This window comes from Larimichthys crocea, chromosome I (assembly GCF_000972845.2).
Source record: "Larimichthys crocea isolate SSNF chromosome I, L_crocea_2.0, whole genome shotgun sequence".
Taxonomy (NCBI): domain Eukaryota; kingdom Metazoa; phylum Chordata; class Actinopteri; family Sciaenidae; genus Larimichthys; species Larimichthys crocea.
In genome coordinates, this window is record NC_040011.1 from 28,556,533 (window position 1) to 28,571,405 (window position 14,873).

Genomic DNA, 14,873 nt, shown 5'->3' on the forward strand with positions numbered 1-14,873 from the left:
CTTCATATTAACTTCAGATAAACAATTGAGTACTGTACATTCTTCCACAAAAAGAGGACTGTATTTTAACCCCATCCATAATTGTAAGTATAAGGCATATTCTTTCTTTCTTTTCTTTTTCAAAAGAATGACAATGGAATCAGACGTTCTGCAAGCTCTGCACAACCGGACTGTGATTCAAACAGTCCCAGAGTGAAGAAGGCAAAGCAGGACTAGGTGTTTACCACAGCACCCTGTCAAGTCCTGTGGCAGCCCATCTTTCTCTGAGACCAACATCTGCACAGCTATATATAAGACAATGACTGCCATCTGTGCAACAATTTTCATGCCAGTTTACTTTTAGTGATTTTGGACAGATTACACTTCCATAAAAAATACACAAATTTCACATGCAAGTCTGCACATGTGAAATTCATTTACATGTACATGTAATTATTCTGTGAGGGTAACCCAGTCAATTTGGTAGCACAAACGATCAAGACTGGTGGCTAATTGAGGTCTTTGTCTTTGTCTTCTCCCACTCCATTTAAGTCAGGTCACGCGGGCAGCAGCTTCAGCAGGGAAGCCCAGACTTCCCTCTCCCGGCCACTTCGTCCAGCTCTTCCAGGGGAAGGTAAAAAACAAAGAAAACAACAGCTGCAATCATTTATGTACAGGTATATTTTGTATAATTTACTTTCACAGCACTATATCCATCAGTACAACAATGGTGTCAAGTTCTAATCACCACTCTGCTGTTCTGAGTTTCTGTTTTTTAACAGAAATAATCTTTTCATATTAAAATTCTTTTATTTTATTTTATGGGCTTATAATAGCGTGTATGCTTCTGGCTCACATGATTACAGGATCATTCATGGCTCTAACTGGTTATCATTTCTTCTTTGCCAGACTAAATTCTTCCTGATGTCTTTTTTATTTTTATTTGAAGGGAACGGGGCGGTGGAGAGAGAGATGATGAAGGGAGGCAGGGAACAGAGTGACCGGTGGTGGTGTGGTGTGGAAACTGGTGAGCAGGCAGGTACAAAGAGACGAGGGTTAACAATCTGAGCAGATTTAACAAACAGTAGATAACTCAGGTCTGTTTAGCTGATTGATTGTTAATATGTAATAAAGCTGGTGATGTTTTATTGTGTAATTTCTGGCTTACACAGAGTGAAGCATAAATCTTGACACTGTAGGGATAATGTTTAATCTTATATTGACTTCTCGAGATACAGCTTTATGTTTGTGCTTAGGAAAGCAGACGCCGTTCTGATAATTACTATAGTAACCAAGGTCAGGGGATAGGGCTATTCATTAAGATTTTCTTGATTTAGGCGCTGATGTAGCAATGCTGTAAAACTAACGTGTATTCTACACTGTATGAACCATTTTGAGAGAAGGCCATGTCTTTGTTCGTCACACAACCACAAAAACCAAGCGGGAGTGTCTTTATGTCTTATGTTTTATAACATAAGACATAAAGACATGTGGCTCCAGGCTGTGTGGTGAAGAAAAAAAAAACTATTTTGAAGAGAAGAAAGGAAATTACAACTACAGAAGACAAAATCTATGAAATAACTGAAAGTAGCAAAGGGACAGAAAGAGGTTGACTTTTTCTCTATTTTCACATTACTCTCACCGCTTTGAATCAGAAATCTTTGCTCTTTTTCAGGCGTTGCCTGGAAACTACATCCACTTAATTTGTCTGAACATTATTATTCACTTTTTATACTTACTTTTGTACCTTCACTCTTAATAAATAAGTCATTAATTTGTCCCAGTTCAGCCTCTGAGTCTGTCCTACTGTATTTGTTGTGTTCCTGGTTAACCTGCCTGAACTGTGACAATTATGTCATGAGCAAAGCTCAGTCCCTTGTCACCTTGATTCATGTTTGTTGTGTTTGCATGTGCTGTTTGTGGAAAATAAGAAATACATGGCCTTCATCCCAAACCAACCGGCCCTGCCTTGTTATTCAAACTAAAGAAGACGTGAGGGACGGATGGAGGATATTTCTCACTGAATCACAGTTTACATGTAGATTAGACAGTGCTTTCTGTGAGGGATCATGTTAAGAACCAGTTAGGCTGTCCACTGTGAACTCAAACTCCAGTATGAGTAGTGATAACTAGGTGTCAACCTGTGTGTAAGTCTTCAGCAAATGAGGTGGGATCAGTTACTACGGATATTTGGGTTTTGGGTCACATCCAGTGTTTTGTCTTGTTGAAAAGCTTATCTTGTGTTCAAGTGGCTTCCTGTATTTGAATCTTTCCTTGTCATTCTTAACTTTACTGCTTATTAGTTAAGCGAAACCTAGTTCTGCTTTAAGGGCTTTCTGTTTGTCCCTAAAATAAATTGTGGTGGGTGACCCAAGGTTTGGAGATTTCTGGAGTCTTTACAGGTGTGGTTGTGGAAATGCAGAACTTGATGTGATCTGTAGTAATGAAAACACTCTCATTAAAGTTGCAATCAAAAATGTGCCAGGCAACAAAATAATTATTCAGCGATATCATGAAAATTGTCAGAGGAACTTCTCATGAAGGTTGTACACAGATGTAGTGTAGAATTATTTTAAACAGAAACAGAGTTCAAAGTATTTTAGTCTTCAACACTAATACAGTATTCTACTTCAAATTAAAATGCTTAGAAATTCAAGAATTAATTTTAAACTGAAGCTAAACAGATCAGGGCCCGCATGGTTTCAAGAACTGCAATCCAATGTGAGGGGCAGGAAAAAAAAACACTACCATTGAGAATCACAAATTATTTTTTATTTATAACAATTACAAGTAAAATGTCAGAAGACGACGAAACCTTTAAAACCCAGTAAAGGTGACGTCATGAGCAAAGTGCAGGAGTGTTAAATTATTTCAATCTATATCTCCTTTCAGCCCTGGACACTCCACTAAATGAAAGTTCAAAGTGCATATGACATTACAGAGCTATTATGTGAGACACAGTCACAATATCTTCATATTCATAGCTTATTTTGGTTATATATAATATTCTAAGATTAAGCATTAGTTCACAGGAATACAAATTTTGTTGTTTAGAGGGGTTTAGATTTGATACAAGTATAGAATAACAGAAAAAGACCCCTCAACCCTGTGAATCTCATAGCAATCACAATCCAGAAAATATCTACAAATCATCTTCAAAAAGTTCATATTAAAACACATTGAACCGTGGCACCTTAGTTAATTTGTGAAAATGTGATTTGTTGTGCTATCTGTAGAAATTTGTAGAAAGTGTTAAAAATACAGAGTCTTGATCACAAACCAACCAGCCCTGCATTGTTACTGTTATCAAGCCAAAGAAGGCGTGAAGGACAGATGGAGGATACGTCTCGCTAAGTCACATGCATACATATAAATCAGACAGCGTTTTCTAGAAGAGAACATGGTAAGATCCAGTTAGGCTTTGCTGGTGATCTGTTAATGAAGTCCCGAACAGATGACCTGGGACTTGAATCACTCCGTGTTCTTGTTTTCTTTTTTGCTGCCTCCAAACAGAGCACCTACCAGAGCAAAAACTCCTAGACCCACTGCTGCTGCCACACCTGCCACCATAACTACTTCTCCTGCCTTACGCACCTGCAGATGGAAACAAACATCTTTTAGTTAGTGAGCAGAGACATGATGAGCAGAGGCTTGACATTCAAAACTCCATTAGAATTATACACAATTGTAGGAAATGCATCACTCACACTTCAGGACATGTAACAGCTTATTTTTGTACTCAGCTCTTTGTATTATCAACATTCCCTTTACTATTATAATGTGATGGAAAGCTGAACTGTAGATTATGCGGACGAAGACAACAGATTTATTCTCTAAACTTTTTGGAAGGAGAAGAGTTGTGTGTCATATTTTAATTTGATCCTTTATTTTCTGTCTTTTTAAAGGTCCAACTGTTCTCACTGGACCATCCCGGAAAATGAATGTTGAATGAATGAACGAAACTCACTGTGTGTGCAGATCAGAAAAATACAACTAAATCACAGTACAGACCATCACAGACCACAGTATGGACTCCCCCCCCCCTTTTTAACTTGGACTCCACTGGCTACACACCATGTCTAAGGTTTATCCTTTCCTGTTTCCTGTTTTTACCCAAGCCACAGTAAGAGTCTTGCATGTAGAGACTAAAATATGTCCACTGACCTGCCGGGACTCTGCTTTTCCATACCGCAGCTCGTTTGCAAAGTGCTCACAGTTGCCCCTGAAGACACAGTACGGCAGATTTGCATTCACCAGTGCGCAAGCCTCCCTCACTATTAGGTGAACTGGACGGGGCTCGTACTCATTGTCCAGGGCGTTGTTGATTTTCCACTGGTTGGTTCCCACCACGTCCCACAGCTCCTCTTTCTTCACTATGGCCTTCTCAGCTAGGACAGACATCATGCTGTTGACACCTGCACCTGGGACCTCAGCTATGAAGAAAAGGTTTGCAGGTTTATGCACCAAATATTTCAGTAGTTTGTTCATTATGAATCGGCTCAAACAAACACGTAACCAAAGTTGATATTCTGGTCTTAAAAACTGCCTGTGCCAGTGAATGTGGGCTGTCATTATTGTCCCAGACTGAGACGGGTTTGGATTCCAAGTCGAGACAGTTGTGTGTGTATGTGCGGACTCACAGGGTGGTGCCAAGTGAACAACGAAGCCATCTCCAACATACACAGCCCAGTGCTGATAGGATCCCCGGAAGATTTCTATCAAGTCCCCAGGCTGTGGTTTCTCATCATACTTGGATTAGAACAGAGAGAGAATAAAACTGTTTGCAACAGGACTGAGTTTAGCAACAACTGCAGCACATTTGACCCAACCAGACTGACATAATCTGGGTCAAAGGAAAATTCAGAACAAATGACATGAAATACCCGAGCCACAGCCTGTTCACCGTGCTGCTGTGTGTCAAGTGATTCAAAGGCTGGCCTGCTGCCATACCACCAGACCACAGAGCAGCTTCTTTCCTCAGGCTGAGACGCCTCAATTCATACTCAACACTCCATCTTTAGTGGTTTATTTCTATGGACTAATTATTTATTTTATCCATTTAAATAACTGAGCATTTCATGATACCACCAAAATATTCAAATACTGATTAAGAGAGAGAGTTTACTAACCAGTGTGGGGGCCATGTCGGGGTTTGTTCAAGATGACTTTTAGTACCTGTGGGAACATGGGAACATATTTTAAAGATCTATATTAGGACACAGCATGAAAAGAAAAATGAAACTTACAGGTGAGCTTTGAAAAAAAATAGGCTGGACATTGTCATGGAAAAGTTTTTTTAAGGTATGAATGTACCCAATCCGGTTCAACAGCTATGGCAAATACTTTTCACTTGTATTTTTATTATTATTTTTTAATTTTGAGATAGATATCTGTAAAACAATTCATGTATTTTCACATGAAAAGTTTAATTTCAACCAATCAAACCTGACTTACAGATATTTTGAAATGAAAAGAGTGTTGAATTAGTGACTAGTGGTGCAGCACCTACTGTAATACATAAACACATTGGCAGGAGTCGGTTCAGTAACTGACTAGATAAACTCACAGGTTTTAAGCTTTAACAAACACAACAAGCGACGAAGCATCAAAGTAGCCGATCGCTAACGAGGCGTTTAGCATCAATGGGGTCTGTGTTTACGTCACCCTGCTGTGTTTACTCACCAACAGCTGACACACAACGTCAGCTATAAAACACCGAGCCATCGAGAAAACATCACAGCTCAGTTAGTGTAGTTAGATGTTAAAAAACAATCCGTGGTCTTACCTTTTATCAAATAACCTCCACAAGTCGTTTAAATGTCCGAGTCGAGACCAAAACTCAGCTGACAGAGATCAGTCATGGACTGCGCGTGTGCGTCACCTTCAAAATAAAAGCATCAAACAAAGCAAAACAAGCGTCAGCAGCCACCGGTATATATTTACACACTGTTCTGTATTTCTTACTCGAAAACATGCTCTCAAACCAATGTTGAAAAAACAAACAAACAAACAAACATAAAAAAATCAGTTACTAAAACGTTATTTCCAGCTGTGATCAACAGCTGTGGGGTCCTTAAACATCTCAGACTGCTACTCCCACCATGTAAGAAGGAGCTCTACCACAGGTCCTTCATTCCAACAGCTGTGCATGACGTCTTGACTTTATCTATATATTTCTAATCTATGAGTCATTTATTATCAGGCTACTGTATACGACCTGCTGTGACAAGTGACTTTCCCTGGGGTGGGATCATTAAAGTCTATCTTATCTCTTATCTCAGTAAAAACGTTTTAGATGTGTACGCACGTGCTAAGATCTTTACAAAGAGAAAACGTAAGAAAAGTAAAAAATATATATAAATAGTTTTAACACTATAATTTAAACTTTTGAAGATCGACATAAAGGTTTTTACCATTGTAAATACTACTACTACTAATACTACTGATAATAATAATCAGGGCTGTTTCTGTTTGGGGGCCCTATGCAAGATGCCTTTTGGGGCCCCCTATTTTGTCAAACTATGAGGCAGAGATTCCTAACCTTTTCAGATGATCTGTGACGATGCAACAGTCTGTTACATTTGATGTTTCAGGTAGTAAGAAACATTCACACGTAAGACTGCAACCCCTGATTGTGGTACGTATAACCACAAGTCTGACAGGAATCAGCAAAAGCTATTACCTTGAATAAAAAATACATGAAACCAGCAGCACCTACTTTAACGTACAAACAAGGAAAACAAACCAACAATAAGAATAACAGTTATGCTGTAGTTTAAAAGGAATAATATGTAAGTGTACAACATGATCGCACTACTTTGTGTTCATGATCTGTATGATCACAGTCTTATGTTAAAAGACAGGTACTTTTAATTCTCTCAAAATTTATTGAGGCTGAACTTGCAATTTGGAGGCCCTCCTGGTGGCTGTGGGGCCATACTATGCACTATGCAAGCGCATAGTCCGCATATAAAAAGAAACTTTTTTTTTTAAATTATTATTTTTATTAAGCAAAATACCAAAATTGAATACAAACTCTCAAAGAGGACAATATTATCAGCAATACAGACCATAAGGCCGCACTATTAAGAATCTTGTCTACTTTGTTATTCATTTTTTTTTTTGTTGTTTTGTTGTTTTTCATTTCCGCCCTGATTGTAAAGCACTTTGGGTCAACTTCTGTTGTTTTTAAAGTGCTCTATAAATAAAATTGACTGACTTGACTATAAGAAGAAACTGATAATAACACGAAGAAGAGAAGAAGAAGAAGCGCCACTACAAAATTTCATATTCACAAAGTAAATTACTCGAAGAAAAACCATCTTTGTTGCCTTTCACGGTGAGCTCAACAGTACGTCGCTTCCATTAAGTTTTCTAATGACACAAAAGCTATTAAAACGCTTATATATATGTGAACATTAAATATATTTATGTAAACTCTTTCTCGACCCGCGTCGAATATACATGAATGTTTTTGTAATGTTTTGTATAGATCTGTGTTCCTTTGTTTGTGAAACAAAGTTCTAATAATAAATAAATAAAATAATAAATAAATAAATAAAATAAAGAAGAAGCGCCACTAGAGGTCGTCAGTGACGTCAGCGTTGTATGACGGCTTGCCTTTTTTTTTGTACCGACGAAGAAGTCCTGACTTCCGGCTTCGGGGCGCCCTTTCGCTGTGTTTGTGTCCTGACAGTGGACAGACAACAACAGAGGAGACAACACGACGCTTCATACTCGGCCACCGAGCGAGTCCCGCAGACCACAGGAGGATTTGATGAGACGCTTTCATGTTAAAGGACCAAACGATGTCTGTGGTGTTTAACGGGAGTCCGCTGAAAGCGATGCAGAGCTCACACACTCACACGCCGCAGACTGCCCTGAGGTGAGACACTGACAGGACAAGTACGTCCACACCGCAAACTCTGAATTAACGCGTCTTTTATTTTATCTTTAAGTCGACTGGACAAATATTACCCCGTCAGCGGTGCTCCTCTTTTCAACAGAGCCGGCTCATGCTGAAAGTTAGTGGATTAACAACAGACTGACTACTTCAGAGTTAATCGATTATTCATGTGTCGATTAAAGGTTAAATAAAGATATTATGCTCACTTGTGCTGACCGACACGCTTCATACTTTCAATTAGAACAAAGATAGCATTTGTAAAGAAATGTTTTGCGTTTTCTTTAGTTTACCAAGATTTAAATGTATGAATTTTATTTGAAAAACATATATTTTAGCGCTGTAATGCAACTAAGGGTTATTTAAATTATTTTATTTTTTTGTTAAGGTAAAAATAATAAAACCACAATATGGTAATTTATTAAATGTTAAGAAAAAGTTGCAAAAATGCCTGACATTATCCAGTTTCAGCTTCTTAATTGTGAGGATTTGCTGTTTGTCTTATGTGATAGTATTTTTTAAAAATTTCATAAGCTGGATACAGCATGTGTCAGTTTAATAAATGATTCCAAACTGTGGGTGATTTCCTGGTGAAGATATTATGCAACAATGAGTTAAATACTCTTTGAAAGAAAGTTAATCTGCAACTATTGAAATATTAAACAAATTATATTTGCTGCTTTACTTTCCTCATATTTCATGTAAGACTAAACAGCAGATATATATCTTTCTCCTTCTTGTCAGGTACACGCCCTCTGTGAATTCCCTTTCCTCATTCATTTTCTGCTCCTGCTAAATGTCCCCCATCATTTCCTCATGTCCACCTTTCTCCTCTAGTGCCCAGGAACTGTCCCAGGAGATCAAGTCCTTCATCAAAGGCGTTGACACGGTTCAGGGCAGAAAGCTCAGTGTCAGGGAGCACGCACGTTGTGCTGTGCGTCTGCTGAGATCGGTCCCGGCCTGCCGGGGAGCGGTTCTGGAGCATCTGAGGGGCGTTTACGATGAACACGTCTCCGCCTTCCTGCACAACCTGGAGACAGAGGGTGATGCCAGCTCCGTGGTCAGCTCCAACCTGGAGGACATCATACAGGTGACCAACATAGGACATCTTAGAAATTGAGTATTTTATTTAAAATCATGAAGTGATGTAAATATTGAAAAGGTAATTGAGATTTGAACTTTACAGGACATTGTCTTTAACTATTTTGATGATCATCTTTTAAGCAGAAATGCTAAATATTTGCTTCTCAGTGAAGTGATTTGAAGATGTCACCTATAATATTTTTTGCCTTGAATTAAACTAAAGTTTTAGTTTTCTATTCTGGAAGGGCATCAAAACCAAGACACACATTTGAGATTGCTTGTCTTCTTGTGTTCATAAAAACATGATAATGTTTGGGAAGTTCCAAGAAAATGGTCTTTAAAATTTCTCTTTGTCTGTAGGAGGTTCATGGCGTGCTGTCAGAGTTCATCCGTCTCAACCCTCGGGCCTGGGCCCCTCTGGTATCCGCTTGGGCTGTGGACTTGTTGGGCCAGCTGAGCAGCAAGCATGCCGGCCGCAGGGTGGCCCCTCACTCTTCCAGCCTCAACGAGCTGCTCCAGCTCTGGATGTCCTGCGCTGCCACTCGGTCACTCATGGAGGCCTACTCCCAGTGTTTGGCCGCCATGCTGGCCTGGTGTCCTGACGCCTGTGTGGATGCGTTGTTGGACACGTCAGTCCAACACTCCCCGCATTTTGATTGGGTGGTCGCTCACATCGGCTCTGCCTTTCCAGGTACTATTATCAGCAGAGTCTTGGCATGTGGACTCAAGGACTTTTGCTCTCATGGCGCTAAGGACCAAGGGCTGATGGTGATGGGAGTGGATAAAGGCAGCAGAGTGCCAAAGATTGGCTCAGTGGTGGGAATCCTTGGACATCTTGCAGCACATCACTCAGACAGCATCAGGAAGGAGCTGCTCAGGATGTTTCAGGAAAGCCTGACTCCATCAAGCCCCCTATCACCCACTTCGTCCTCAACATCTTGGGAGAGTTCCCCTCAACTCCGCCGTGCCGCTGTGCCGTTTCTGCTGCAGCTTGCTGCGATGTCCCCCAACCTGTTTGGTGCGGTGTCTGCAGAGCTGGTAGAGCTGCTGCGCCCTCCTGTCCTGCTTCAACTGCAGGCCCTGCTACAGGGTCTCCCCAGAGAGGAACTGGATAACATGCTGGGGCTGGCTGTCCACCTTATTAGCCAGAGCCCCTCAGGAGGTGCTCGGGTTCTTCGTTTTCTGGCAGACACAGCAACCCCAGCCTCGGTCATCATCTCTGGCCCTACACCCTCCCCTCATGAGGGAGTCCGAGAAGGTTGTGATCGTCTTCTCCAGATGCTGCTTCTTCATCTTCACAAACTGGTCTTCAACCGCACAGATGGAGTTGAGGTCAATCCCCATCACTCTGCTCCCTCTCAGCCCCAGAGGGTTATCCCCTTCTTAGAGGAGCTACAGTCTCACATAGGTGAGCTCTGTGCCGAGACACTGCGACTGGAGAGGAAGCGTCACCTCTGGTTGCACCAGTTGCTGTGCCTGCTGTCTGTGTATGGTGGTCCCAGCGTGGCCACTGAGGCCTTCTGCCAGCTACTCACCCAGGCCCGCAACCCGGAGGAGCTGGCTCTGGCCTGGCAGCTCCACACCACACTGTCCTCTTGCATGGCGGGGCTCATTCCTGCCGCTGTAGCTCGCTGTGTGGCCCAGATCCATACACACACTCTGGGGCCCCGGCAGCTGAGGCAGCTGCTGCTTAACCTGGCTGCTGCCATCCAGAGTCAGGACGAGGAGAGAAGAGGAGCAGCAGGTGTTCAGTCCTCCATGGCCATCCAGGTGGGCTCAGCAGTCTCTGGACACCTCCATGATTTTGGCCCGCTCCTTCTCCACGGGGACCCAGCTGTATCTCACGCTGCAGTGCGCCTCCTATCCTGTAGCCCACTCCCTCGCACCTCCTCCCCAGCACACCTGCTCCTCCTCTCCCGTGCTGCCGTCACTCATTTCTTTCTGGCGCTGCGGAGAAGAGGTGAAGGGGGAAAGGTGGGGAGAGATGCAGGACAAGCAGGCGAGGCGGTGAACTGTTCGGTCCTGCTCCTGTCCCGCTTCGCAGCCTATTCTCCGCTCACTCTCAAGGCAGTACTTCAGCAGCTGGTTGAGGGAGCGCTACATAAAGGCAATGCTGACCTGTTTGGAGGGCAGCTCGCAGACATGTCTGGTGCCCCTCTGACTTCCCCATCTGTGTCCCCTGACATCGGAGCCTCTTTGCTGGATATCAACTGTCGGTTCGGCACCACCGTCAACTTTTCTGGCAGCGTGTGGTCTGTGTTTCACGCTGGGGTGATTGGCAAGGGGCTGAAGGTCCGCACTGCCACACAGCTGCCTGACCCATCTGGGGTCATCCAGGTGAGTTGCACAATTTCTGAACTTATTTTGTATTTTCTGTTTTATGTGCTGCAGCAGAAATGTTTGAAAATGTGTCACCATCACTTTCTTCTCTCTACAGAACAGCCAAACTCTGCTGGCTGTCGTCGTCCAGTGTTGCAGTTCCTCTGGTCTCAACGGCTCTATCAATGGTTCACGACCACCATCTGACGCTGACGAGCCGGCACCCATCAACGCAGAGGCAGCCAAGGTTGTTGCAGTCACATTGGTGGAAAACGTCTGTCCGGATGTGGCCAATGGTGAGCTGTCCTGGCCTCCAGAAGAGCATGCCCGCACCACTGTGGAGCGAGACATCCACATTCGGCGTTGCTTCGAGGCCCACCCGGTGCTCTTCCCTCTGCTTCAGGTGGTGGCAGCTGGACGTCCGGCTCTCTGCTACTGCTCAGCTGTGCTCAGAGGGCTCCTGGCCACTCTGCTGTCCCACTGGGAGGCGTCCCGTGAAATGTTGTCCACAGACTCTCCGTGGCACCTCCAGGCCTCCTGCCTCCTGGTGTCCTGCATGGGAGAGGGCCAGCTCCTGCCTCCTGTGCTTGCCAATGTCCATGAAGCCTTCCCTCACCTCACTCCCTTTGAGGTGAGGCTGCTGCTCCTGGCTGTGTGGGAGTACATGAGGGGCAATGGCCCAATGCCCCAGAAGTTTGTCTTCAGCTCAGAGAAGGGCCTCTTCTGCAGGGATTTCTCACGGGATGGTGACGTGGCAAGATACGTGGCACCAATTCACAGCGTCCTGCATAAAAACATAGATCGATTGGGACACCTATGCTGGCGGTTCCAGCTCTAGTGGGGAGCAAACTGTGAGGAGCAGATAATGGGGAATAAACAGACTATACAATGATGGAATACTGTGTTACGTTGCTCCAAGAGTGGACTGCAAAGTTGCTATCACTATACTTTGGTTTCATACAAGTATAACTGTGTGCATGTGTGTTTACCTTTTGTACCATATTTTTAGACTTCATACATTTGTAACTAGTCGTTTCAGTGAGAAAGACAAGTGGACAAGACATGTAATTTATGTTAATGCAGATTTTTCTCCACACAAAACACAGCCTTAATGTGTCATTTCAGATAGAAAATACAACTTAACTCTGCTGAACTGTTTATAGATTGTTTTGTATCATTTTCAGATTGTCCATGTTCAAAGATTGTGACTACAGACATGCCTTGCATTTCTTGTTACATGCGTAGAACTGTTGATTCAACCACTTTACAAAAAATAAAACTTCATTTGGCCCTGGAACTTGTCTTGAATTGTGCGTCCATGTTGAGGCTGAGATATGTTATCACAGGACTCTCTTTGTGATTAAAGTGATCAAAGTCTTACCATGTGGTTTACTTCCTGGAAATCCTCTAAGCCAGTGATTTGCAGCCTCTTCTGTTACCTCTTAATACTAACCACAGTGAAAGGGAAGAGGTGGTTTCATTTAAATAATTTTTAGAGGTTAAATGAGCTTTGCTTTGGGTTTTAAATCATAATAATTATCCTTCCATGCCTTATGGGAGTCCTAACCCCAGTTTGTAAACTACTAATAGAACAAAAACAGTACGTTACAATGGAACGTAAGTTATTTATGTCGTTATCTTGAAAAACAAATGTTATTCCGAGATAACAGGAGAATTCTCTTGGGATCTTGATAGATAGATAAAGAAACATTCGAGATAACGACATAATTAATCCAAGATTTTGAGAAAACAAAAGGATAGTATGTTAGATCGTTGCAGGAAATGTCATTCAGTGTAGCAGTGTCAAAGGAGCAGTCAGCATGGCATGACGTCACGTGTGATAGAAATCTCAGGCCTATCATATTTGATACATTATTATGAGATTTCAAATGTATTATCTTGGGAAAACAGTCTTGTAATCTCAAGATCTCAAGAAAATGATCCTCTTATCTCAGGAATCTCAGAAATAACATTTGTTATTTTGAGATAAGTGAATAACTTTTCTTGAGAAAACATAGGAAAATGCATGAATGTGTGACCGGTTAGGGCTTCTGTATAATCCAGTAGCCCTGCCCTTGTTTGTGTTTAAGGAGGAGAAACAATAGATTCAACACAATACATCACCAAAAACTGTAGTCTTTAAAGTCATCACAGAGCTGAATCAATAACTTTTTAATGCAGCTCCTAATGCTTTTCCCCCATGTGTCCTCTTTAAAGTAATGTGATAGATGTCTTTATCACATCTTGTGGTTCATCCAGGTAGGGAAGTCCTAAGTGTTCATGCATTCATACATTTTATTTCCTCCAGTTTCTCATGATAACGTGTTAATTTCATTTGTTTTCTCGAGATTTCATGTTCGGGCAGCACAGGGGAGATGCCATCCTCGTCCCAAAATATGTACTGACTTTAGGGTTAACTTAATTTTACTTCCCACAACAGTGAAATGACACACGGGAGCTCCAGAGTTGACTTTGAGACACAGTAGCCTTGTATTTAATCGTGTGTTGCAACATACACTGTACATTTCTTTCTAACTAAACTTCTCCCGCTAACGTGCTTTGTTGCTCCACCATACACACACACACATCCATTATCTCAAATTTCTTATTTTGAGATGATGACATAAAAAAACTCAAATCTCGAGAAAAGAAATGAAATCGACTCATTATCACAAGAAAATGGAGGAAATAAATAAATGTAAGACCACTTGGGGCTTCCGTATAATCCTAATCTTGGGGGTGGCAGTAGCTCAATCTGTAGGGATTTGTCTTGGAGGCAAAGTGGTGGGGGGCTGGTTCAAGTCCAGCATGGACCAAAGTATGGCGCATGGACTGGTAGCTGGAGAGGTGCCAGCTCACCTCATAGGCACTGCCAAGGTCCCCCTGAGCAAGGCATCGCACCCCTAACTGGTCCCAGGTTGCCGTCTCTCCCACCTCTATTGTATTGTAATCCAGTAGCCCTGCCCTTGTTTGTTTAAGGGTGAGTAACAATACATTCATACATGATTCAGCACCACAAACTGTAGCCAGCTTTAAAGTCACCATAGAGCCAAATCATCATCTTATACTTCTTAATGCAGCTCCCACACTTTTGTCCCCTTGTGGCCCCTTTAAAGTAATGTGATAGACGTCTAAATCACATCTTGTGATTCCCTTATGCATATACAGGTCAGGGACACTGTTTTTAAAAATGTAAACATTATTCTTATTTTTAATAATATATCATAATAATTGTTTTTTAGTTAAAGTGTATTACAGGGCTGCTTTTTGAGGGGATTGTAGTATATTTATTACACGTGTTGCTACAGAGTACGTTGCATTGGCTGGAGATCAATCCAAGTCCAACAGTGTGTGTGTGTGTGTGTGTGTGTGTGTGTGTGTGTGTGTGCGTGTGTGTGTGTGTGTGTGTGCAGCCTGACGATGACGTGTCCGAGCCTGAGAGGATAAATATTCATACCAAGTTCAAAGACATCCTCCATTTATCGTCAATTTTTAACCAAAATAATAATAATTTAAAAAAGCTCTATACAGTATATGTTTTATTTAAACATTTTAATCCAGTCTGTCGGTTTTAAAAATAAAATAAATA

The 14,873-nt window shown here is 42.0% G+C and overlaps 2 protein-coding genes across 2 annotated transcripts; one reads left to right on the forward strand and one right to left on the reverse strand.

Moving 5' to 3' along the window:
• Positions 1-2,729: 2,729 nt before the first annotated feature.
• Positions 2,730-5,873, reverse strand: LOC104934088 (HRAS-like suppressor 3). Its single transcript, XM_019253479.2, has 5 exons — positions 5,765-5,873; positions 5,109-5,154; positions 4,620-4,728; positions 4,144-4,412; positions 2,730-3,573 (listed from the first exon to the last, which is right to left on the reverse strand). Exons 2-5 carry the CDS (start codon positions 5,121-5,123, stop codon positions 3,451-3,453), a joined length of 516 nt encoding a protein of 171 aa, XP_019109024.1. The 5' UTR covers positions 5,124-5,154; positions 5,765-5,873; the 3' UTR covers positions 2,730-3,450.
• A 1,720-nt stretch (positions 5,874-7,593) lies between these two features.
• On the forward strand, positions 7,594-12,581 carry ints5 (integrator complex subunit 5). Its single transcript, XM_019253524.2, has 4 exons — positions 7,594-7,864; positions 8,720-8,972; positions 9,326-11,302; positions 11,403-12,581. Exons 1-4 carry the CDS (start codon positions 7,770-7,772, stop codon positions 12,120-12,122), a joined length of 3,045 nt encoding a protein of 1,014 aa, XP_019109069.1. The 5' UTR covers positions 7,594-7,769; the 3' UTR covers positions 12,123-12,581.
• Positions 12,582-14,873: the final 2,292 nt, after the last annotated feature.

What these genes read in the sequence shown, in the direction of transcription:
- LOC104934088 (XM_019253479.2), bottom strand. An exon ending in TGTTCACTTGGCACCACCCT is followed by an intron (nt 4,413 to 4,619) that starts GTGAGTCCGCAC and finishes TTTTCTTCATAG; the next exon opens with CTGAGGTCCCAGGTGCAGGT. An exon ending in GAAAAGCAGAGTCCCGGCAG is followed by an intron (nt 3,574 to 4,143) that starts GTCAGTGGACAT and finishes TTCCATCTGCAG; the next exon opens with GTGCGTAAGGCAGGAGAAGT.
- ints5 (XM_019253524.2), top strand. Translation starts at nt 7,770, where the DNA reads ATGTTAAAGGACCAAACGATGTCTGTGGTGTTTAACGGGAGTCCGCTG. An exon ending in ACGCCGCAGACTGCCCTGAG is followed by an intron (nt 7,865 to 8,719) that starts GTGAGACACTGA and finishes TTTCTCCTCTAG; the next exon opens with TGCCCAGGAACTGTCCCAGG. An exon ending in ACCCATCTGGGGTCATCCAG is followed by an intron (nt 11,303 to 11,402) that starts GTGAGTTGCACA and finishes TTCTCTCTACAG; the next exon opens with AACAGCCAAACTCTGCTGGC.